Below are 26,350 nucleotides of genomic sequence, written 5' to 3'. Positions count from 1 at the left end.
ATATAAATTTATGGCTAATTGAAAATACAAAAATATCTCATATTTTAAAATATAAAATATTTAAATTTTTTTATTATTCAAAATATATAAAAATAAATTAGTCTCCCAAAATAATTTATATGTTTTGCATTTTAAAAAATAAATGATATTTTTATATTTTTAATTAATCGATAATTTATTTAAGTTGAGAGACTTAACCTAACATATGCACCATGGTCGGGGAAAAAGTGTTAAACTTTTGTGACAAGCTAAGACCAAATTTTAGCTTTATTGTAAGCGTACAAAATATATTTGCCAGTCCAAGAATATTATTGATCTTTAGGCACAGTATTTTTCTATCATCTTTATGCAAAGTTTGTGGCAGTCCCAAGTAATTTATTCTCCTTTCTTTTTTGACATCAAATAATTCATTCTTATTTTGTGTACCATTCTGATTTTGCTTTTCTTTTATAGCAAAGTGTGACAATGACAAAGTAATAGAATCAATTCAATCCTTCATAGCCATGAAAGTTCAAGATTGCATGCCTTCGACATCACAAGTGTGAAAATAATGACTTTTTTACATAATAATTTGTTAGGATTTGGTTGAATTAGTCCCACATTGCTTAGGATAGCAAATGGAGTGGGTGGCCTAGGCTATAAATATGAGGCTAAGTTCTCCATTTGTTTTTGCACCAGTCAGAAACACTTTAAGCTTGTATCTGATTTTTCTTTTCCTCTGTACTCTTTGATTAGAGAGTGTTGTGAGGTGTAGTTAGATATTTGCTTTGAAAGAGTGTGGGTGTACTGGGGTGCCGGTGAGAGAAAGAAGTCTATGTGTTGTAACAATTTTCACATAGTGATATTCTCTGGTTGTCATTTGACAACGGCCGTGGTTTTTTCTCCGGTAATTGGAGTTTCCACGTTAAATTCTTGTGTTGTGATTGTGTCTATTTTATTTCTCTGTCAAAGGTGTTTTCTCAAGGGGGAATTGTGTCTTATTCCCAACAAGTGGTATCAGAGCTTCGGTTCGGTGGGATTTATTCTTAGTATGCTCTGTGGTTGCAGCCTAGTCTGACCTTCCACATCAGAAAAGAATTTTGCCCTGTGGCTTGAGGTTGATCTTTGGTTGCTGTTGTTGTTGCTGGAAGGCAGTGTGACTCTGTGAGAGTGCAGTTTGGAAAAGGTTCTGGCTAAGGAAAGACTTGGTATTTAAGTGTGTCCATTGTGACCCACCTCTCTTTCCTGGGGACCCTTCCTAGTGCACGGTCTACAGTTGAGTTATACTATTCCAGTATACGGTTGCAACAATGTCAGGATATTCAAGTGCTGTGAAGCTTGAAATAGAGAAATTTGATGGAAGAATCAATTTTGGCTTGTGGCAAGTACAAGTCAAGGATGTGTTGATACAATCAGGTTTGCACAAGGCGTTGAAGGAGAAGATCTCTGGTTGCTCTCTCTATGAGAGAAGATGATGTTCTCTAGAAGACAAGAAGTATCCTCATGGTATTACCGCACTGCCATGGATAAGGATGAGTTGTGGCAATCAGGTCCACAATTGCACACGGGCATTGGTTGGCGTTGAGATGCAAGGTGTGTGGCGGAGTTAGGTCGATGGCTGAAGAACTTCCAGGAAAAGCCAATTTGGAAGTTGCACCATGAATTTTCAGCAAGGTTTCGATCTGTACCAAGGCGAAATGCTTGGAGTGGTCTAATTCCAAGTGAGTATACTTTCATGGTGGAGTATGATAGTTCTCTGAACTATGATTGTCGGTATAGACAATGGCAGCAAAGAATTGTCGGTGTTGACAATGGAAGCTGAAGATGTGTGACTATTTCAATCAAGGTGGAGATTGTTAGGATTTGGTTGAATTAGTCCCACATTGCTTAGGATAGCAAATGGAGTGGGTGGCCTAGGCTATAAATATGAGGCTAAGTTCTCCATTTGTTTTTGCACCAGTCAGAAACACTTTAAGCTTGTATCTGATTTTTCTTTTCCTCTGTACTCTTTGATTAGAGAGTGTTGTGAGGTGTAGTTAGATATTTGCTTTGAAAGAGTGTGGGTGTACTGGGGTGCCGGTGAGAGAAAGAAGTCTATGTGTTGTAACAATTTTCACATAGTGATATTCTCTGGTTGTCATTTGACAACGGCCGTGGTTTTTTCTCCGGTAATTGGAGTTTCCACGTTAAATTCTTGTGTTGTGATTGTGTCTATTTTATTTCTCTGTCAAAGGTGTTTTCTCAAGGGGGAATTGTGTCTTATTCCCAACATAATTGGACTCTTGTATATATATTTTTCTTCTTATATTTAAAAAACTATAAAAATGATTAAAAAAAAGTTAAAGATATAGAAATCATTTTTTAAATAAATGTCATGTTGATGTATTACACAATTGTGGATTAAAAAGATGTAATACTAATATATGACTAACATATTTCTGTGATATAAAGACAAAAAAAATATTTTAGTGGAAATAAAAAGGGAGTACAACTTTAATTAATTCTTTCTCACAAAAATATTATTATTTATGTTAAAATGTTTAAATTCATTAATTTTTTCTTTCATTTTTTCACTTCCACTTAAAAAGATTTTATTCTTTATTAAATTGCATGCTCTTATATACGCAGAAATCACACTATGAGAACCATTTCATAGCATATACATCTATGGCTCTTTCAAATAAACCCACAATATTATACCAAAAAGATTGGTTATAAAGATATATTGATTACGGATTATCTCTGCCACTTAATTATTTAGTATTCAATCAAAATATAGTTTGTGGTGACCCTATTATATTAAATCGAATAAATTTAATTTTAAAAGTTAGTTTATATAGCAAAAATTACCTCTCATTTATAAATACTATATAAAAAATTATATCATAGTTCCATGTGAGACCTATAATAAAAGTATATACAATATGATTAAGTTGCGTTGGAATATAATGATACACAATGAACACCAATATAATTATGTGGTATATGGTAATGTTGTAGGAATTGATATGCAATTGTCTTATATCACACTTATTGTGTGAAAATTATATAATAATATATAGGATAAAATATAATTTTTGTGTTTTAATGTTTGTAATTTTTTTTAAAGTATTCCAAACGTTTAGTTTTATCTAGTTTTATCTTTAGTATTTTTAATTTATGCCAAAATTACTCTCGAACATTATGTAAAATTTTAGGAACAAAATAAAAACCTATCGTAAATAATTTTGACATAAATAAAAAACATTAAAAATAAAATTGAATAAATAAAAAATATTATAAACAAAATCGAGTGAAATTAAAAGTTAGGGATATTTTAAAAAAATCATAAATATTTCTAACCCTAATGCATGTTACACACGATGTATTTGGGAGAGAAAAGGACAAATAGGTCTTTAACTTTTTGGTTTATGGATATTTAAGTCTCTGAAGATTTGAAAATATATTTAAGTTTCTGACATTTTCAAAATTTAGACATATTGATTCTTGAATCTTGAGTTTAATTTATCTTATTTTAAAAATTGTCTCACATGTACATCCGTATATCGGCCAAATTAGGATCACGGACATATATTTGATTTTTCTATTAGGTCTGACAGACCCAAGTGAACAAAAAGATCAATGTATCTAAATTTTGAGAAAATTAAAAATTTAAATGTATTTTTAAATTTTCAAAAACTTAAACCTTTATAGACCAAAAGATCAAAGACCTATTTTTTTTTTTTGTATTAGGGGTGACAAATGAGATTGGTTGTTGCTTTACATCATGGTAATTGGCACTGTCTTTTCCATTAAGGATAGAGAAACATTGAAGTGTAAGGACAGCTACAACAAGATAAAGAGATTATTGTTGTTATAAGGCAGGTGAACCTAAACATTTTCATATTGTCTCTGTCCCTTGTGATGTTGATTCTCATACATGCATGTATAATTTGGTTATATTTTAATGCACATCATGTATAATTTGGTTATTTTTTTTATTACTTAACTTGTGTTTATGTGAGTAAATTTGTATTATTTTTACCAAAAGTTTTTATGTACTTAAATATCGGACCATATTAATTATCATACATTAACAAAATAATAATATTAGGTATATACTAAAATTAATTATTAATTTTAATGTACTAATATATTTAGATAATTTTTTAATATTTGAATAATTTTGTTCATCGAAACTCATCTTTTATAAATATGACGTTAACTTTATTTTTTCATAAGTAAATTTATCAATTTTTTAAATATTCATAAATAAAAAAAAGTAGTTTATTCAATTTTTTTAAACTTTAAAAAGGGTCTCAAGATAAATAGTACCAAAACTAAAAGTGATGCCCAAAATGAAAGTCAATATAAATAAATAAATGTACAGGCCATGGAATATTGATGCATATTACATCATTCATATTTCATAATCATAAAATAGTCATAATAAAAATTATTATCCATACAGTGCTACAATTTGATTGGTTTTAAAACAATTAGGTGGAATTGACTTCAGGCTATTGAAAGCAACACTTTTATTTGGTACTAGTAAGTAAATATTTTGTACTAATATGCAGAACTATATATTTATTTCTTTTAATTATTTAAATATATTATTATTATTATTATTATTATTATTATTATTATTATCTACAAATTATTGATTATTATTTGCCTATTCCCATTTCCTAATGACTAATATTTTAGTACTCTAGTCATTTATTATTGACCACATTTCAAACGGTAGCTAAATGCATTTTGCCACACCTTTGCGCGTAGTAAAGAGAAAACGTGACATTGTGATTTTTTTGTTATAGATGGAATCTCCTAATCCTATAAGTTTGTGACTAATTTATCGCGAATTTAAGTTCTATTTAAAGGTTTGTGGGTGACCAATAAATTATTGTGTGTATAAGATAAGATTCGAATTTATAGTACTTACTTAAATGGGTGAATAAGTTCATCATTCGACTAATCTAAGTTTGTTACGGGACATTGTGATTGGTTGGTGGTTCACACACGTTATGCCCAAAGAAAAATGTAATCTCGCGAATTGAGATAACATCACTTATATAAAATAAACCTTAAAATATAAATTTTAAAATACAAAATATACATTAAAAATAAGTTAAATGATATATGTATTTATACACAAATTTATAATAGATAATTTCATAACTAATTTTTTATGTAAACGTAATACTTTTATTATAAAAATTATTATCATGTTATATATATTTCGTCCTTATTATCAAAATTTTCTGAATCCATCGCTGGTATGAGTATTCATTTTATATTTTATTATTTTAGTAAAATTTTTACTTCTAATTTTGTCTAATTGTTTCTAATTTATTTTAGTCACCTTTTTTCTTTCGGCTAATTTTTTATATAGAAAAAAATTGTGTGTAATTCATTATTATGAATAATTAGTGTGTTTTTTTTTAATATGGATTAATTTTTTTAATTTTAAGTAATAAATCGAACCCTCAAATTTAGGGAAATAGAGAGGGTCAGATTTTATAGGATTACAAATCTGAGGGTCAGATTTGTATATTCAAAAAAATTTAAAATAAAAAACTTAAATCTGACCCTCAAATTTGCATTTAAAAAAAAATTTAAAACCACAATTAGACCACAAATCTGACCCTTAAATTTGTGGTATCCATATAAATAAAAAACACACAAACTTTTTACCTTATTTAAAAACATCTGCTTTTACCCCATATTAAAAATACATAGCGTTTTTCTTCCATGTATTTCAATGAAAAATGTTGTTTTATAGAAATCATATTATCCCAATACTTTCTCTATTTAAATCAATGTTGTGAGAAAAACCAGCGCAAGAAAACCCTCCTAATCTTCGCTTCGAATTCAATATGTTGTATTTGTTTTGGTGAATTGTTGTTTTGCTGTTATTGATTCAAAATAAAAACATTGCCACAATTCTGCATTGAATTTCCTAGATGTCTTTATATGATTTGGTTGAATTATGCTTATGATTCTTATATAAATTATAACCCATTGCAAAAGCTCTTCCGTCTTCTTTGCCTTAACTAATTATCCTTTCACATTCTCTCTTGATCTCCCTCTTCTTAGTCTTCTATATTATATTTACATATCCTTACAGCTTCTTCAACCAACACTTTCAACATGGACGAGATTAATCGATGGGCAGACATTGATGAAGATTTGTTGAAAGAAATTTCAAAACGGTTCCATGCCTACCATGATTACATCCAACTTCGATTTGTTTGCAAACAGTGGCGCTTGAAACTTCCAAAGATTCCCAATGAAAACAAAATTCCGTGGTTATTGTTACCTGACGAAACCGTCAAGAATCATTCTGACGAAGACAAGGAGATTCATCATCTCATGCAATTAGGCGTTGCAGATGATGAAACTCTTGATACTTGCGCCCTTGAAGAGAAAAACATTTACCATATCATGCTGCCAGAAATGCAGTCCTACGACAAGTTAATTCGCGGTTCTTGTCATGGATGGTTAATTGTCGTATCCATATCCGATGGCACTATCCAAATGTTAAATCCATTTACAAATCGTAGATTGGATCTTCCTCCAATCTCAACTTTACCCGATGTAATTGATTACCAGCCTGATAATCATGGGAATGAATACACACTGTTGGATTATGATGACGTTACGATGACCGAGGAAAGAGATGAAGTTCATAGATTGCATGTTGTTAAGGTTATTATAAACTCATCTCCTGAGTATGACATTGAAAATTTTGTGGCGGTGGTGATATTCGGACCTTATTACCGGAGGCTGGCCTTTTACAAGCCTGGCAATATGAGATGGGTAGAATTTTCAGGGCTAGAATTTTCGAGAGATGAGTGGTTTCATGACATAATATTTTTCCAAGAAAAGATATATGCCGTAAACTATTACGGGCAGCTATACGAATTTGATACAAAGACAAGATCAGGGCTTAAGGGAGGAATCCATGAAAGCAGACCTCCATCTGAAATTCCCCTAGGCCCTGTCAAGTCTAAATATCTTATCGGGTGCGCCAATGGAAGCTTATTGATGTTGGTAAGACACACAGGGAGAAAAGGCGAAGAATTTGAAACTCTTAAATTCGATATCTATGAGTTAAAAAGAAACAGAAAAGAATGGTCAACGATAGATAATTTAGGTAACTCCATACTAGTGATTGGATTTAATTCTTCTGTTCAAATTCCTGTGCCTTCTCTAAGCAAAGGAAATCAGATTTGGTTTACAGATAACCAAATAGATCTGCAATCATCATTTTACCGTCCGGTTGCTCAAGATATCGGCATCTTCGATTTGGACTATGGAAATTTCCAGAGAGTATTGCCAGAAGTGAAGTTCTTTTGTCCTCCTCTTCGGTTGTTACTCTAATTCATACTCCTTAAGCTTTTGTCATTTTTTTTTAAAGATAAATGTTATTTTATTAATATAAAAGTGTTTCCATAAGGAAGGACAAAAGAATTGGACATTTTCATTTATCATCAACTGTGACTGAAAGATTAAGAGTTTAGAAAAGAGTAAAGTAAGAGTAAAGAAAATTAGCAGCATCTATCAGGTATCGCTCACGAGTTTATGCACTAAATTGCTGGCTTCTTTCACTATCTCTGGTGCTGAGCTTATTACATTCTCAAAAACACACCGAATTGAGGAGGGTCTTTTGTCTACTGTCGAATTGAGCTGCTGCCTAGGATAAGACTCGTTGCCACCAATTGAAAAATGTCTCTTCTTCTCTCATCCATAGGTCAGAGATTATTAAGCTTAACCTCCATATTATTGAAGACAGGGGGCATTGAAACAAAGCATGAGAAATTAATTCGGTCTTCAACATGCATCTCTCATCCATAGGTCATGGATTATTAAGCTTAACCTCCATATTATTGAAGACAGGGGGCATTAGAACAAAGCATAAGAAATTGATTCAGTCTTCAACATGCATCTTGGACAAGTAGCAGGAGTGGATGCGAACCGACTGTAAACTTGTTGCAACACCGGAAGCTTTTCATAAAGACTTTTCTATAGAAAAACCTTAATTTTATGAGATAATTTCAACTTAAGCTTTTGTCATTGTACTTTAATCTTTTTATTCTTTCATATTTCAAGTCTTTTAATTTGTTATATATCCTTGAATATTAGTTCTTCCAATTCTCCCTGTATGGTGAATACATGTTTCCAAATTATTATTTAATTTTTACCATTGCTAGAATCATCGGTAAAAATACGTGAACGATCTGTTAAAAAGTGTCTCTAATTAAAAATGAAGGGAAAACAAAAGCCTACATCATTATTGGTGTAAAATGAAAATGATGTATAATATTACATGAATTATTGTATTCTCACAAATACAGTCAATTATTGATGAAAATGTACAGTATTGCTGTCTAAAATACAATACACCCCACAGTTAGAGGGTTGTAATCACTACCATAATGGAAAAGTGACTCGTTTCAGGCCAATGAATCACTTTAACATTTTCATCAGAACAATAATGCAGATGACTGAAACTAACCATAGAAAGTTTCATAGCAGCATAGCAGACACAAGAAAGAAGAAACTATGTTGTTTATCGTCATGATCATCAATTGATCATAACAATTATAGTTATGTAAGACATTATTTGAATCTTTAGGTTAAATGAAAAGTAGCACTTATGGCATACACCAGATGTATAAGAAAAGAAGTTAACTTCACACGCTTTACAGGGATCTCTCACTTCTTGGAGCTAATTGTCATGCAGCACTGCATGCATGATATATGGTACTGTTTACACTGAGAGTTAACCTTTAAGTCATTAACCAAAGAAATGAAACAATCATAAGCATGGTTCTTCACTTTGTATAGTAATTGCTTAAGAAAACATGATCAGAATAAGAATGAAGCAACTCTTACCTTTAAGCGCAAGCCCCTTCTGATACAATGCCTCTGCTAACTGGTCACGAGTTGTTTCCATCTTTTTCCTGATATCCTACAGAAGAGAGATTGGAATATCATGGTACGCTGTGACTTGTGAGAGTAGAAATTTCATTTTTCAGCATATAGGGGACATGAATGACAACATAACAAAATGGTAACAATATTTTTCACCCAACTTTTACATTAAAATAATTTCTAGTTAAATCCCTGGTGCTATATTTTTAAGGTTTGTGGACAGTTTCATAGACCAATAACAACCAGGCTTTGTTGTCACCAATCTTGCATTTTCTGTTAGGTCTGACAGACCCAAATGAACAAAAAGATTGATGTATCTAGATTTTGAAAAAGTTAAAAACTTAAATGTATTTTTAAATTCTCAAAAACTTAAATATCTATAAACCAAAAGATCATGTACCTATTTATCCTTTATTCGAATTTGGGGTGACAAGTGAGATTGGTTGTTGCTTTACATCATGGTAATTGGCAGTGTAGAGAAACATTGAAGTGCAAGAACAGCTACAACAAGATAAAGAGATTATTGTTGTTATAAGGCAGGTGAACCTAAACATTTTCATATTGTCTCTGTCCCTTGTCATGTTGATTCTCATACATGCATGTATAATTTGGTTATGGGAAAGTATGAGGAGCCAATGGAATATTATAGAGGTTTAGGAAATATTAGAGATATAATCATTAGTGTTACCCTTTCCTATTAGCTGAAGCTTTTGAGATGAGTGGTATCATGTACGGTATTAGAATGCTAGATCCGAAAGGTCAAGAGTTTGATCTTTGGTGAACCCCAAAATTAGTTTTAAGCTTTTGAGAAGATGTTTTAATGCACATCATGTATAATTTGGTGATATTTTAACCCCAAATTGGTTATATTTTAATGCACATCATGTATAATTTGGTTATTTTTTTATTACTTAGCTTGTGTTTATGTGAGTAAATTTGTATTATTTTTACCAAAAGTTTTTATTTACTTAAATATCGGACCATATTAATTATCATACATTAACAAAATAATAATATTAGGTATATACTAAAATTAATTATTAATTTTAATGTATTAATATATTTAGATAATTTTTTAATGTTTGGATAATTTTATTCACCGAAACTCATCTTTTATAAATATAACGTTAATTTTATTTTTTCATAAATAAATTTATCAATTTCTTAATCATTCGTAAATAAAAAAAAAAAAAAGTAGTTTATTCAATTTTTTTAAACTTTAATAAGGGTCTAAAGATAAATAGTACCAAAACTAAAAGTGATGCCCAAAATGAAAGTCAATAAACGGAAAATTGTCTCGGTTGTTCCGGAATCATTTAATATAAATAAATGTACACGCCATGGAATATTGATGCATATTACATCATTCATGTTTCATAATCATAAAATAGTCATAATAAAAATTATTATCCATACAGTGCTACAATTTGATTGGTTTTAAAACAATTAGGTGGAATTGACTTCAGGCTATTGAAAGCAACACTTTTATTTGGTACTAGTAAGTAAATATTTTGTACTAATATACAAAACTATATATTTATTTCTTTTATTATTGACAACATTTCAAACTGTAGCTAAATGCATTTTGCCACACCTTTGCGAGTAGTAAAGAGAAAACGTGACATTGTGATTTTTTTTTGTTATAGATAGAATCTCCTAATGTTATAAGTTTGTGATTAATTTGTCGCAAATCTAAATTCTAATAAGATAAGATAAGATTACTCTATGTATAAGATAAGATTCGAACTTCTAATACTTACTTAAATGGTCGAGTAAGTTTTTTCACTCGATTAATCTAAGTTCGTTACGGATGATTGGTTGGTGGTTCACACACGTTATGCCAAAAAAAAATGTAATCTCGGGAATTGAGATAACATCAAAGACTTAAAAAATTGGTTTTTGATGAAGATGGGATTGGGAACAATCGTTCATCTCAGCTCCATCACTCTCTGCATGCACCACACTCAAACTCAAATTCAGTTTCAACGTTTTGGGTTCCCTTATTCTAAGTCCAAAAACTTGTTACCCTCACTATCCACTACTTCAAGTTGGGGTATTAAGCTAAAGTCAAAAACTTTATCTTTATCTTTGTCTTTGATGGCTAGTGCTACCCATTTTCAGGTCTCGGCAGAAGATGGTTCTGTTCCCAGTCAAGAATTGGGGTCTTCCCCTTCTCATGCAATTGGACAACACGACCTTCTCATCGTTGGTCCTGGTGTTCTTGGTCGTTTGGTTGCTCAGAAATGGCGTCAGGTGCTCTTTTTCTTTCCTTTTCATGTCTCTTGTCTATTTTGATGTACTTTTATTTGTAGCTATGATGTTGGTGTATTTGATAATTGTCTCATCACAGAAAATATATAATACTGAGAGTTAGAGACGGAGACAGTGACAGAAATCTAGACAAAGACACATATATTACATAAAAATTGTGTCTTTGCCTTTGTTTTTGTCTTTGTTCCGCTGTTCCTGATTTTGGGGTGGACAGAAAATTGATATACTTTATACCGGGACAGAAACATTTGACATGTACATGTTTCTATGTTTGTGTTTTCTTCCAATGTCTTTGTATTTCTGTCTTTAAACAATTGTCAAGCAAGGCTTATGTGAAAAATGTAGCCCAGATTCGAAGATTTGAATTTTGATCCTTGTTATCAATATGCTTCTATGGATATGTGTTTGTAACTTTGTATTGACCGAAGCAGGAATATCCGGGTTGTCAAGTTTTTGGACAAACTGTAACTACTAATCATCATGAAGAATTGATTAAATTGGGTATTAGTCCCTCTTTGAAGTGGACAAAAGAAGACTACAAATTCCCTTATGTGATTTTCTGTGCTCCACCTTACCAATCTGCAGACTACCCTGGTGATCTAAGGTGAGCAATTTCAGAGTTGATTAGCATGAAATATTGAGCACCTTTGTGAATTAAGTCCCTTTTTGTCAACAATCTTCTGCTATGTAGGGTGTTCTTACTCCCTAGAATCACAAGGCTTTAATGTTTCTGTTGACTATATATATATAAGAAATACAGATAAGTATTTTAGATGCGAAAATTGCTTCTTTGAGGATTATATTGTTTTGCTAGATTTCTTGTATAAATATTAAAGCTTTGCACTTTCAAACTTCGTTCACAAGGATTATTGGAAAACATGCCATTATGGAAACTTAATTTACGTGGGAAACATGCTTGCATAAAATGGTGCTGAATTATGTGAGAAGTCTCAAGCCTTCAACTGTTACACTTGATTTCCCTCCCTGATTTTATGTTATAACTTGCAAAAAAGCAACAATTATTGTGGGTCATGCATGATTACTCTTGTTCTTCTTCAGAGTTTGACAACGGCCTCGAATGTGATACTTATGTATATCCTTCATAAAAAACATAAACATACTTAAAATAGAAGGAAACTAAATCAGTTTACAAGGTGTATTTCCGAACTGACGTGTTGTGAACTGTCAACCAATCAGGCAAGCTGCTTTGTGCTGGAACGGCGAAGGTGCTTTTCTGTTTACATCAAGTTCTGCTCCTTATGATTGTAACAACAATGGCTTTTGTGATGAGGTAGGAAACATTGTTTTGCTGCTTGTTTTTTGTTTTTCTTGTCATATTTGAATCAATGATATTGATATTGTTTACATATCACATCTACAAGTTTGAATCTGTTTGTGGTTGCTTCATTTGTGCAACTGTGCATCACTTTTTTCCTTGTTATCTTCGGATTTATATAATTATAGAATCATGCTTCAGCATCTTCTGGTGTATGAATGATGGTGCCAAAGTGTCTTGTTCCCAAGGTTTGATTTACTTCTTTGTAGGATACTCCGGTTGTGCCATTTGGGAGGAGCCCCAGGACCGACGTCCTTCTTAAAGCTGAAAATGTTGTGCTGGAGTTCGGCGGCTCTGTCGTAAGGCTGTCCGGACTTTATATATCCTTTTCAGTTTTCGGTATTCTATTTGCTCTGATCTCAAAGATCATTTTCGTCTCGGTGGTTTTCTCTTCTATGTTTACACTTGATGTCTACCTTGACCTTTAAAACAAAGAAGATAGAGGCGCACACGTTTATTGGTTAGAGAAGGGGATTGTCGAATCTCGACCTGACCACATCCTGAATCTTATACATTATGAGGTCAGAATGTCATTGCATCATCTTATTATACTTGGTAGATTATCGAAGCTCCATATTATTTGGCTTTAGCAGCTCAAGTGTTGAGATTATTCCACTATGTTCTTTCTCTTATGTCCTTTGTATACTTGAGTATTTTGTTTCCTAGTTGTATTTTCTCAAACCATAACAAACAACAACAACAAAGCCTTGTCCCACTAAGTGGGGTCGGCTACATGAATCAAACGATGCCATTGTGCTCTGTCATGTATCATGTCTACTGAGAGACCGTTTACATGTAGATCTCGTTTGACCACCTCATGGATGGTCTTCTTAGGTCTTCCTCTGCCTTTCGCCCTTTGTCCATCTTCCATCTCATCCACCCTCCTGACTGGATGTTCTATCGGTCTTCTTTTCACATATCCAAACCACCTGAGACGCGATTCAACTATCTTTTATAAAGTTGCTTTTTTCCTTTCCATGTTTCCATATATTGGCTGTCATTTTGAAAAGATGAGTATTTTGTTTTGAAAAATGTGTCGGCATGGAAACCAGGATGCAGCTTCCCTTTCGGTTACAATCTTGAAGAAGAAATGTCGCAGAAGGATTTTCTTGGGTTGTGATAACCACCCTTTATCCAGGTTACAAAGCTTCCCTTTACTTTGAGACTATGTAAAATGTTATTCATTTGATAATTTGCTTTGCTTTCAAGTTTCACATATTTGTTCATCATTTTCACAAGTGTTAATTGTTTCCATCATTTCCTGTTTAATCATATTTCTTGGAAGACTCTCACACCTTTTCTACATCATGGCAGGCAGGAAGTGATGGATCTAGTCAACCAAAGTGGGAAATTTAGTAAAAGATTTGAGAAATTCACAGGTAAAGACTTGTTTGATTTTGAAAACAGTTGAGATTGAAAATCAAAAGTAATTGATGAATCATAATCACAATTTATCTTGGTTTACCTTTTTTTTTTCTTTCGGTAGGAACCGATGATCCTCTAGGTAAGAGATTAAACAACTCGAGAACGCGCGCCGAGCTAGGGTGGGAGCCCAAGTACACTAGCTTTGCGCATTTTCTTGAGACCCTCTGAATGATTATAACTGCTGAGTATCTTAATTTGTGTTGAAACCAACTTGTTCTATTGTGGCTAAAGTGCTGAGGTTTATAGTATTTTTTTTTTATCCCACATTCTTGTACAGAAAGGATCATCATCATTCACCAGTTGTTAAATGGCCTCAATTTCATTGTGGGCAATAATATATTTATACATTCATACCCATAATATACCGTTTTAAAATACAATTCATCAATTTTGAAATAATGATAGAAAGAAAACGGAAGGCAAAAGCATGTAAACATACCATGTGAAGATACTACCAATTATCTGATCTGAGATAATTCAAATGAAAATTTCGCTTGTTATACATACATTAAATAGTATTCGAAGATTACAGAAGGTTATATACAGAAATGACATACAATACATCGAGATAACTACTCAAGAACCAGAAAAGAAAACCAAAGCATGTGTATTAAGATACTCGATCACAGACTGATTTCTTAATGCTCGGGGGGCATTCAAAACTGAATAAGCTAGGAACATGAACCATTGGCATAAACTAAGCCACGGAAGAAGCAGAGTGCCCAAAAATACCAGAAGCCTATCTTTCCAGGCAGATCAAACAGCGGTATCAAACCAGTCTTCTGCTTGGAAGTGTTGATGCTGCCATGCCGCTTGGGATAAACAGAGTAAACCAGTAGTGGCTCCTATAGTCCATGATGAAGTGCTTGTCAAGTTCATCTAATTTCTCTCGCGTTACACTTCCATTCTGATGTTTATTGTAATATAGCGATGAGTTTTGTTTTTCTACTAGAAGTACTAGCAACCAGGCCCCACAACGGATGACTGATCCTCTGGATTAACACCTGCTTCAGCATCCAGTTTGCTTGGTTTAACCACTTCATTAATTGGAAGTCCAATTTTCGGTGAAAGTTTCTTCACCTCTTCTACTGTGTAGATGAAAATTTTCCTCACGACACTACAGAACTCACTGCAGTAAATTAGCAAGCTAGAGTTTAACATAGACATATGAATACCCTAATAATATGTAACAAAAATATGATTCTATGTAAAAAGCTAGCACCAATGGATCTTACAGCCATGGATCATCTCCAACCATCATCATGTCATCTTCATTATCAGTGTAGACAACCTGCCACTTCTTTTCAGATCCACAGAGCTCACCCTTGATGTCAAACATCTCTTCCAATTTCCAAAGCAGATCCTCATATCCATCAAACCTTGTCAAGTCCACAGCCCTTCCAACAGCCATACCTTGCATGTGAACCTGGAATGATATTAGAATTTTATCAAAAAGAATCTCATTAAACAAGTTGAGGCAGGCACCACCATCTTGTAAAAAAGGAGGAAGTTAACCCTCTTTGCAAGTTCTAGGAAGAAAAAAAAAAAGACGAACCTCTAGATTGAATTGAATCATCCAAAAAGCAGAAGCTTTATAACAATCTTATTGTAGCATTTATGAATAAGTACCTAAGAGAATATTCAACTACCGATAATATGTGGATTCCATTTAAAATATTTTGGTTAGTTGAACCATTTATCATGATTCTGAATGGACTAGGAATGAAGTTTTATTGCGTATCAATGTCAAAAACTTTCAATCCAATCTCATGTATGTATTCATTGTGTCGAATGCTGTCAATCAACGCAGAATCATTCTAAAAAATATATCAGAAGCTACAAATCATCAGACAATTCTGTATGATTAAGACATTCAAATAATTAACCTACAGCTAACTAAAGAAGTGCATAGGGAAAATGTCAAGAATATTCAAGGATTCTAAATGGAAAGCGAATAAATGCATCTTACACCAACATTAAGTACAAGTTATGCTATCTAACCTTTGTGCAGCTTCTTATTTGCCTGCTTTGTGACTCCTGGGGAGACCGCAGGCATGATTTTTCAGCATCACAACTTGCAGAAGGAATATCCGATTGATTAACATTTGATGGTTCAGACTGCTGATCAGACTCACCATCCAAAGATGGAACAGACCTATCATCACCCACCCTTCCTGACAAGATGACAGTTGGCAAACTTTCTTCTGCATGAGCATTGTCAAGTAACTGAATTCCAAAGAGTCTACAGCCATTTCCAGTGCCTTGTCTCTTTTCAGCAGATTCTTTAAGTGCTATAGGTGAAAATGATTCTGTAGAGTTTTCCATCCTATTAGACCAATATATGGACTTGTTGGGTGCAGAGATATTCCCGCCAAAACCAAGAAATTTGGCTGCATTAGAATTGAATTTAGGTGATGGATAGAGGTCTCGGCCATGTTCGCGATAGGAGAAAGATGGAGATTCAACTGGTGGTTTCCATACACCTGGTGCAAAGATAAGAATGTGTGCAAAAGAATAACATTTGCTTGAATAAAGTGTAAGAGCAAGATACCTTGCATTGATGAATCAGGCATTGGTGAAGGCAGGATGGGAGGCCGCGATCTCTTTGTTCTTTGGGCTGGCTGGGAGTTTGCTGGGGTGGTAGATACAAGTGGCTCCAATTCCCATGGAGAAACTCTATCAGGACGCAAAATTGACGATGGTTCATCCCATTGAACCTTCAACGATCGCCACTCAGAATCAGCCCAAACTGATGATGTGCTATCTCCAACGCCAACAATTGTCCCACTGAACCTGTATTCACAAGATAGGAATGTTTATCAGACAGGATGACGTGTTAAACTTAAAATAAAATAAAAAAGGTAAAGCAACTAGCTTGTGCACCTTCTTTCAGGAACCTCATCACCTTCAAATCTCATTTTGAATCTCATACCAACTGAGAGTTTATGATTTCGAGCTTCAAGATATTTATTGATACTCACAATAAACTCCGACCGGCTTGTTCTGAGATAAACTTTGATAATCAGCAGAGCTTATAGTCGTTAAAGTAATAGACAAGAAATAAAATTATCATCCCTATCCCTATCATATATAAAATAAAAATTTTAAATTTTAAAAACTATAAATTAAAAGATGGTACACCAATCTCTCTGAAAAAATGACAAACTGAAAACACCAACATCAAGAATTAAAAGCATACTACAACAAATAATAACTTCGTAGCGCTAAATACAAGACCTGGGTTTGTAAAATACTGAAAACAGTGTTCCGGTGGCAATGGCGTGAGATGCAGTAGCCAGAACACCGAGATGCATGCTGTGACTGGATATAACCGAAGATGGCATGTTGTTTTGCTGTCTCATGAGCCTCCTAACTCCTACTCGGAGCTCTCCATTTTCACCCCTAGAGTAATTCATGGAACAAAAACCAACCACAATGACTAAAACAACAAAATTAAATGAAAACTGCAAGCTATTTTTGTCTTGCTCCTTCAGAAAGAAACAGCACTTCCCCTATTAAAATAAACAACTTGCCTTAAGAATATAAATGCATCACCAGCCACTAATTTTTTGGAACTGACGAAGACACTCCAACCAGTTGTCAGTAAGTGGCGTCTTGGTTGCCCTGCAAATTAGTTTGTGCATTCAGGAACATAACAGACTGAGTGAACATCAAATATCAAATTATACAGATCAACAAAATGATAGATGAGTGTCAAAGACCACACCCATTTATATATGCTTTCAAATAAGGAAATATGAAAACTATAAACCACTTAATACCTCGAAAAATATGCCGAAAATGCCATTCATTCCCATGCAAATCAGTTGCAACCAATTCTTGCCATGGTGGCTGCTGAGACATATCCTGAACAAAATATGGAAATTATGAGGAGGCTAAATATGATCATAATAAAGAACTTTTATGTTTACTTTTTTGTTTTTAAAAAAAGGTTGAAAGATGCAAACCAGTGGTGGCAGACAATCATCCGCATGTCTTCGAAGAACAGAGAAACCTCCATGGGTGCTGGTGTCAGAAGCGGTAAGTGTCTTGCAAAATGAATGGACTGTACACCTTGGTGGCTCAGGCAGAGGATCATCAGGGCTTACCACCTCACTTTGCTAAACCACAACAGAAAGAGAGGGGGGAAAAAAAAGGAGAGAACCCAAAACAAAATACATCATAATAGGAAAGGGACTTGAGAAATAGAATCAAAATAACCAAAAAGATTTAACTATAAAAGTAATATCAAATAAAGAATAAGAGAGGAACTAACATCTGCTTCAGGAAGCAAAGTTATCTGTGCATATACTTCATCGGTTTCAGGTTCAGCCTACAAGCATGATGAATTGATAAGTGAATGACGATCATTATATAACTTGACCAATTTCCAAATGAAAAGGAAAAGTGCAACTCACCCGAAGATGAACATTGACCACTTTACATAGTATCTTAGATGGAAGATTAAAGGAAGGCATTTGCTGCTCTAAACCTTGATTCATAGATGCCTCGAGCTATATAATAATAAACGGCACAGGTAAGAGACTAAAAGAATTCTATAATAAAATAATGGGAACTGAACTTAACAATACCACAAAATCCATGTAATCAATAAAAAATTGGCATGAATTATAGCTCAAGATTAGTCATTCTTCAAAATGAATAAACATAGCTGATAGCTCAGCCTAGTCAACATCAATAAAATCTTCAAGGACTGATAAAAGAACAACTAAGCTACAGCATCCAAGACTTCAGCTAAAGCAAGACTTAGAAAAGCACAAACATCTCACTGGAATTGAAGCAGGATATTAATAATTCAAGGCCATGCAACCTTTACCTGTTCCATATGACCTTGTGGAAAGTAATAAACCCTTTCCCCTTCACGAGGAAGAGTGACAAGAGGTCCAGCACAGGCATGCCACAGTTCCTTGTATAAAGCATCATTGGTTGCCCCTGTAAAAGGATGAATAAACAACAAAAGGGATTTTGAACTTTTTTTTTGCTTCCAGATTTGTTTTCCCTTAAAAAGAAATTTAGAAACAATGCAGAGCCGCTGAGTTAAAAGTCCCTTTTTTAATCCGATTATATCACTGAAATTCAGCTGCAGCTCAACCTGGCAGTTCTAACTAGTGATGTGTGCTACTTCTTTCTTGGTCAGAAATCCAGAAATTACAATCCCAGTTAAACAGAAACGCATTCGAAATCCACCACAGTAAGCATATTGGGGATACCGAGGTAGGCTTGAAAGTAATTTGCATTTGTAATTACGTTTGAGTAAATATAGAATTAACGGAAACTGCGCAAAAGGGGGAAAAAAAAAAGTCAAACCTGCATGAATTGTAGTAGATGACTGAATCTGATTTGAAGCCATATGTTGAAGAAGTTCGTAAGTGGTGTGCTAGTTTGCTGGAGAGGAAAAGAAGAGAAAATGAAAGGAAAATAGAGAAGTGAAGAGAGAGAGTAGATCCAGGTGAGAGAGAGAAGAGAAATGAAATCAGAATGAGAATCGAAGAAAAATGGGGAAAAAGCGTACCTAGTAGAATTGAGAGTAGGCTAGGGTTTGGGAAAGGAAGGGGGAAAGAAGAGCAGAAGAGTGTAGATCGAATTAGATCGCTGATAAGGTCGTGTTTGGTTGAAGCCGACAAGACCCACTCTGTTCCCTTTCGCTGCTGCTACTGCCTCGATTCTTTCACCTATTTCCTTATTTCTATTTCTGTAATAATATCATTTTTTTTTTCTTTTTTTTTTCCTGTATTTTATTTTAGTAGAATTAAAGACATGTTGGAGCGAGTTTAGGAGAAAAGACCATTTTCTTAAGTTATTTTTTTCAAAAATAACTTAAGAAAAATATAACTAAAATATTATATAAAAATCTTTTATTTATTAATTATATTTGAATATAATTATATAAAAATATTATTTATTTATTTATTACGTTAAAAAAAAGTTTTTTTAAGAAAAATTTTTTTTTTAAAAATATAAATTATAACTTCTCAAAAAAATATTTTTTTTTAATAATTTTATTTTTATTGTTAGAAATTTATTAAATACGCTAAAAAATAAAAAAAAAATTTTATTAATCTTTTTTATCAATTTAATAACACCTAAACAAACACTTAATATTAAGAAAAAATGATAAATAAGTCACTAACCTTTTTTTTGCAGACATTTTCGTCCTAAGGATTAGAAAATATATTCATGTTTCTGATCCTTCCAACAAATTTATTCATCTGTTGAAGTGACTCCGTTGGATCCGACGAAAAAGTCTGACGTAACTTCCGTTGCATTAACCTGGCCGTTATGGGAGCACACGTGGCATGTAACTTTTTAAACAGGACATATTAGTCCTCCCACACCAAAACGACGCCGTTTCACCAAAACCCCTCCATACACATTGTAATCCCTTTATGCAATATCCATAACACTCATATCACACTCAAAGAATTACTGAAAACTCTAAGAAAAAAAACAATCAAACTCGTTCCTCTCTGTTTCTCCCTCCAAAAATTAGACTACGTAGAAGAGCAATTGTTGCGGTGTGAAGTCAGTGTCGGATGCGGTGAAGAAGGTTGCATTGAGGTCGTGGTTGCTGTCTTCGTTAGAAGGTAAGATCGCCTTGCTTAGCGATGAAGTTTTTGTTATTCATCTGTGAACTAATTTTGAAAGCATTCTGTGTGCATGTTGATAGTGTGGGTAAAAATGGTGTACTGAAGTGTAAAAATCGTTTTTAAAATGTCGTGTGTCGGATTTGAAGGAAGGATTGTGTTAGGGCAAAGGTGTTTCATTCATAAATTTTGTTTCTGATTTTGGAGAGCCGTTGGTGTTTGAAATGTGACTATATTATCTGTTGTGTGTATAGTTGGTTGAACTTATACATAGTTATTCATGGATTAATTTCAAATGATTGATATATTTGTGGTGTCAATTTTTTATCATGGAGGTAATTTTGTCAGAGCAAGTGATGGATCCCTGGTGTATCAAAATGAAAAGGTAAAAAGATTCCCTGAAATGGACCTGGACTTTGTGAATTTTGGAGATCTGGTAATATTATTTAAGGGTTTGGGATACCAGTCATACAAGGCAGTATACTGGTATGATCCAACAAGAACCAAGAGACAGCTAAGTATACTTTGACTACTTTGTCGATGATCCCGAAGTTGTTAATAATGCTGGCAAGGACAGTGATGGCACAGTGGACATAGATGATATTTTAGGGGAACTTAAGACATCCTCCTCCTCAGATGATGGGTATGAGATCACGGAGGATGTGTTATATAAACTTCCACCAGTTAAATTTAAAAGTGATAATACTGAAACTGACAGTAGTAAGAAATTATTGGTGGCAAGAGAAAAAAGTCTAAAAGGTAAAAAGAAGATAGTGACCTGGAAGAAGTCAGTTGCAAATAACTCAGAAAAAAATCTGGTATTTGAGGATAAATTCTAATACAAATACAGTTCCACATAGTTGCTTTACTTACCTTATGAAATGGACACCCTATAAATAATCTGTTAGGGTTGCTGCTGAAGGGTATTTACAAATTTGATTAATTAATATTATTAATATTAATAAACGGTTACTAACCGTTTAGTACCATTTGGTTGAAGGGACACAACCTTTTAAAGGTTGTGTATGTTCAAAATATTGTATCTATTGGTAATAGAAAAGACACAACTATTTGCATACGTAACTAATCATAATTGCTACGTGCAATATGTATAAATAAGTCATTGTCCACTATTTTAGAAAAAGAAGTACTAAGTGTACATTTTAATCAACTATTAAGAAATTTTCTTTGTTCAAGAGAGTTGAGAATTTTTTACTATTGCTAATTAAGAAATTCTTAGGTTTCATTGTGTTCTGGGAGAATATTGTCATCAACCCTATAGCAACTAAGTGTGGGGAAAAATATCTCTCTAAAGAAAGCGATCTAATCGTGCCTTAAAACCACTACACAAATATAAGATTTTGTCATCTTCTCATACTAATTTACCCAACAATTTTAGAGAGATATTTCTTGAAGATGGCACAAGATCAAAATACTACGTTCAAGGTCATGAATCAAGAGTTTGTCAAATTAGATCGCTTTGATGGAACGAACTTCAACCGTTGGAAAGACAAGATGATGTTTCTTCTTTCAGTTCTCAATCTTGTATATGTGATTGACCCAAAGACTACATCAATTGCCGATGCCGCTGAAAATTCCACACTGGAAGAGAAAGAAAAGATTGTTCAATTGAAAAAGAAACGTGATGAAGATACTTTTGCATGTCGAGGTCATATTCTCAATACTTTATCCGACCGACTCTATGATCTCTACATGTCAATTCAATCACCATTAGAGATTTGGAAATCTTTGGAAGAAAAGTACAATACCGAACGACAAGGAACAGATAAGTTTATTATGATGAAATATTTTGAATTTATTATGAATGATACTATGCCTGTCATGGATCAAATTCATGAATTACAAATCCTTGTAAGTAGACTTCGTGATCTATAAGTGGTGATCCCTGAATCATTACAAGTTGGAGCAATTATTTCAAAATTGCCTTCATCTTGGAATGGTTATAGGAAGAAACTTTTACATCTTGGTGAGAACTTCACAATTGAGAAATTACTAAGGCATAAACGTATAGAGGAGGAAACTCGAAAACGTGATGCTGTGTATCTTTCTTAAAGTTCTAAAGTGAATCATATTGGTGAAAACAACACCAATAAGAAGATAGAAAAGAAAGTTCTCTAAAGATTCAAAGCAAGACAAGAAGAGACAAAGAGAGTGTTATCATTGTCCCAAGAAAGGACACTATATCAAAGAATGTAGACTTCTGAAAAAGAAAGCACCAAATACCAACTTAGTGGAAGAGAAGGATCTAATTACTATGGTTGTAGAAAAAGTACAAAACATGCATATTGGCATGGTTACAGAAGTTAACATAGCAACACAAGGAAAATCACTTGAATGGTGCTTAGATTCAGGGGTTACTGTTCACGTTTGCAATGATCGCAACCAATTCAAAACATATGAAGAAGTGAACAATAGAGAGGTTTTAATGGGCAATGACAACTCGGCCAAAATTTGTGGTCAAGGAACTGTGGAATTGAATTTTACATCTGGAAAGAAATTAAGTTTAATAAATGTACTTCATGTTCCAGATTTGAGAAAAATTTAGTTTCTGTGAGTCTCTTGTGTAAGAAGGGATTCAAAGTTGTAATGAAATCCAATAAAGTGATCTTGCTTAAGAATAATGTATTCGTAGGAAAAGTATATTGTACTGAAGGTATGTTTAAACTTAGTATTAATAAAGTGAATGTTTCATTGTATGTTGTTGATTCTTGTGATTTATGGCATAGTAGATTAGCACACTTAAATTACAAATCAATTGAATATATGCAAAAGAATAACTATATTGATCTTAGTAACAAGGATTTTAATAAGAAATGTGATATTTGCATACAATCCAAAATTACTAAGAAATATTTTCCTAAAGTTGAAAGAAATACACATTTATTGGAGTTGATTCATAGTGATATTTGTGAACTAAATGGCAATATTACTAGAGGAGAAAAAATATATTTTATAACTTTTATGGATGATTGTTCTAGATTTACTTATGTGTATTTGATTAGAAATAAAGATGAAACTTTTGAAATGTTTAAGAAATATAAAATGGAAGTAGAAAATATGCATAATAAGAAAATAAAAGTTCTTCGTAGTAATCGAGGTGGAGAATATTTTTCTAATGAATTTGATCACTTTTGTGAATTACATGGTATTGTGCATGAATCTTCCGCTCCATATACTCTGCAACAAAATGGTTTGGCAGAAAGGAAAAAACGTACCTTAGTGGATATGGTTAATTCAATGTTACTAAATGCAAAATTGCCTTACAATTTGTGGGGTGAAGCATTATTGACATCATGTCATATCCATAATAGGATACCATCAAGACATAGAAAGGTTTCTCCTTATGAAATTTAGAAAGGAAGGAAACATAATTTAAATTATCTTAAAGTGTGGGGGTATTTAGCCTTTTATTGAGTTCCTGATCAAAAGAGAACCAAATTGGGGCCAAGAGCCATAAAAGACACTTTTATAGGATATGCTCAAAATTCTAAAGCATATAGAATATTAGACTTAGTGTCTAATGTAGTTGTTGAATCAAGAGAAGTAGAATTTATTGAAAATAAATTTATCAATGATTCAACGTCTAATTCAGAGTATCCCCAAAATGATACTAATATTTCACAAGAAATAAATAATCAAAATAATAAACGTCTAAGCGACAAAGAATTGATTGAACCAAGGAAGAGTTTGAGAGTAAAAAAAGAAAAGGACTTGGGTCCAGATTTTATTTCTTCTCAGGCTATCACCCTTTTGGTAGAAGGAATTAGGAATTCTGTAACAAACAAGATTCCTATTGTTATGAACATAGAAGGTAATCCTCAAACATTCAAAGAGGCTATAGCTTCAAGGAATTATGCTTTTTGGAAAGAAGCAATAAATGATGAAATGGACTCAATATTATCTAACAATACTTGGGTCTTGGTTGATTTGCCTCCAGGATCAAAGTATAACATTGATGGTTCATTACAAACCTTTAAAGCAAGGTTAGTGGCCAAGGGGTTTAGACAACAAGAAGGTCTAGACTATTTTGATACCTACGCACCTATGGCAAGAATGACTTCTATTAGGGCTCTTATAGCATTAGCATCCATACATAAGCTTCACATACATCAAATGGATGTTAAAACGGTTTTTTTAAATGGAGATCTTAATGAAGAAATTTATATGGAGTAACCGGAAGGCTATGTGCTACCCGGAAATGAAAAGAAAGTTTGCAAATTAATTAAGCCTTTGTATGGGCTAAAACAAGCGCCTAAACAATGGCATGAGAAGTTTGATTCAGTGGTGTTATCAAATGGCTTCTCACATAATAGTGCGGATAAATGTATTTACTTAAAATTTACTAAATATTATGGAGTAATCATTTGTTTATATGTTGATGATATGTTAATCATCAGAACAAATTTAGAAGGAATTCGTATAACGAAGGAGTATCTAACTTCTAAATTCAAGATGAAGGATTTGAATGAAGTTGATACAATATTAGGTATAAAGGTGCATAAGAATGAAGTTGGCTTTACTTTAAGTCAATCTCATTATATCAAAAAGGTATTGGAAAAGTTTGATCATCTCACAATTAAAGAATCCAATACGCCGTATGATCCTAATCTTAAATTAGAAGGAAACATGGGAAGACCTATAGCACAATTAGAATATGCTAGTGTTATAGGAAGTTTAATGTATGCAATGCATTGTACTAGACCTGATATATAATTTGCTGTGTGCAAATTATCAAGGTTTACAGGAAAGCCTAGCAATCAACATTGGAAAGCTATAACAAGAATTCTTGGTTATCTCAAGAAAATCATAAACTTGGGATTACATTATAGTGATTATCCCGCAGTTTTAGAAGGTTATTCCAACACAAGTTGGATTACAAATCTTAGTGACAACAAATCCACTTCAGGATAGATTTTCACCATAGGTGGTGGAGTAATAAGTTGGGCCTCAAAGAAACAAACATGTATTACACATTCTACTATGGAGGCTGAGTTTATAGCTTTATCAGCCGCAGGTAAAGAAGCGAAATGGTTAAGAAATTTGTTATATGATATAAAGCTGTGGCCACAGCAGACGACAGCCATTTCAATCTTCTGTGATAGTGAATCAACCATGTCTCAAGCATATAATAAGGTTTATATTAGAAAGTCTAGACATATAAGTTTGAGACATGAGTTTGTGAGGCAACTAATAGATGATGGTGTAATTACCATTACTTATGTAAGATCTCAAGGACATTTAGCAGACCCTTTGACTAAAGGTTTGTCAAGGGATAAAATCAAAGAAACTACTGCTAAAATGGGATTAAAACCTGATGGGAACCCAACCTTATCCTAGTAGACCACTAGTTTCAAAGTTTAATGGGTAATAACAAGTTATTTAGCAATTGGAGCACTAAGGTATAGGATTTAGTGCTATTTATAATAAATTAGGAGGGTGAGTTTAAACTCTTAATGGAATGATAATATTATCTATCAAAAGATTCCACCTATATGAATATAAGAGTGGTGCTGCTCTAATAGAGAATTTTAGAGGTTTTATTCTCGTAAATATTCATGAAACCAGGATGAGCACAAGGCCATATAAGTGTTTAAAATTGTAAACTCTTGAACTTGGAGGGTATAAGTAATGTGTGTGATTTTTGGTACCAGCATATGGAGTATAGGTTTAATCGATTAGACACCTATTACTTCGTTAGAACTTTAAAATTTACACTAAAAAAAATGTTTAATCTTAATGACACATTCTTTATGCATATACTTGTATGACATTTAAATTTTGTAAATAGTGGGGG

General features: G+C 33.1%; 3 protein-coding genes across 7 annotated transcripts; 2 read left to right on the top strand and 1 right to left on the bottom strand.

Moving 5' to 3' along the window:
* The first annotated feature begins 6,111 nt into the window (after positions 1-6,111).
* On the top strand, positions 6,112-7,344 carry LOC112742123 (F-box protein At2g17036-like). Its single transcript, XM_025791369.1, has one exon. The coding sequence runs from the start codon at positions 6,112-6,114 to the stop codon at positions 7,342-7,344; it is 1,233 nt and encodes a 410-aa protein (XP_025647154.1).
* A 3,114-nt stretch (positions 7,345-10,458) lies between these two features.
* LOC112741084 (uncharacterized) lies at positions 10,459-14,290 on the top strand. Of its 2 annotated transcripts, none has more exons than XR_011871606.1 (8): positions 10,459-11,151; positions 11,601-11,773; positions 12,367-12,460; positions 12,715-12,825; positions 12,937-13,026; positions 13,558-13,643; positions 13,824-13,884; positions 13,992-14,290. XR_011871606.1 is itself a non-coding variant. In XM_025789909.2 (8 exons), the coding sequence occupies exons 1-8, from the start codon at positions 10,801-10,803 to the stop codon at positions 14,096-14,098; spliced, it is 1,077 nt and encodes a 358-aa protein (XP_025645694.1). In that variant the 5' UTR covers positions 10,687-10,800; the 3' UTR covers positions 14,099-14,290. The 2 variants fall into 2 exon arrangements, 1 of the variants encoding a protein (XP_025645694.1); XM_025789909.2 differs by having other exon boundaries at positions 10,687-11,151; positions 13,820-13,884.
* Positions 14,291-14,406: 116 nt separating this feature from the next.
* LOC112741083 (auxin response factor 1) lies at positions 14,407-19,759 on the bottom strand. Of its 4 annotated transcripts, none has more exons than XM_025789907.3 (14): positions 19,464-19,759; positions 19,259-19,336; positions 18,768-18,883; positions 18,349-18,444; positions 18,207-18,263; positions 17,899-18,051; positions 17,713-17,797; positions 17,464-17,554; positions 17,168-17,332; positions 16,814-16,933; positions 16,482-16,723; positions 15,932-16,413; positions 15,166-15,356; positions 14,407-15,059 (listed from the first exon to the last, which is right to left on the bottom strand). In XM_025789907.3, exons 2-14 carry the CDS (start codon positions 19,299-19,301, stop codon positions 14,888-14,890), a joined length of 2,013 nt encoding a protein of 670 aa, XP_025645692.1. In that variant the 5' UTR covers positions 19,302-19,336; positions 19,464-19,759; the 3' UTR covers positions 14,407-14,887. The 4 variants fall into 4 exon arrangements, with proteins under 4 accessions (XP_025645692.1, XP_025645691.1, XP_025645693.1 ...); XM_025789906.3 differs by having other exon boundaries at positions 14,407-15,077; positions 19,464-19,660; XM_025789908.3 differs by having other exon boundaries at positions 14,407-15,077; positions 15,932-16,395; positions 19,464-19,660.
* Positions 19,760-26,350: the final 6,591 nt, after the last annotated feature.

This window comes from Arachis hypogaea, chromosome 14 (assembly GCF_003086295.3).
Source record: "Arachis hypogaea cultivar Tifrunner chromosome 14, arahy.Tifrunner.gnm2.J5K5, whole genome shotgun sequence".
NCBI classification, from domain to species: domain Eukaryota; kingdom Viridiplantae; phylum Streptophyta; class Magnoliopsida; order Fabales; family Fabaceae; genus Arachis; species Arachis hypogaea.
The sequence above is the reverse complement of the archived record's forward strand: the minus strand, read 5'-3'. Positions and strand labels throughout refer to the sequence as shown.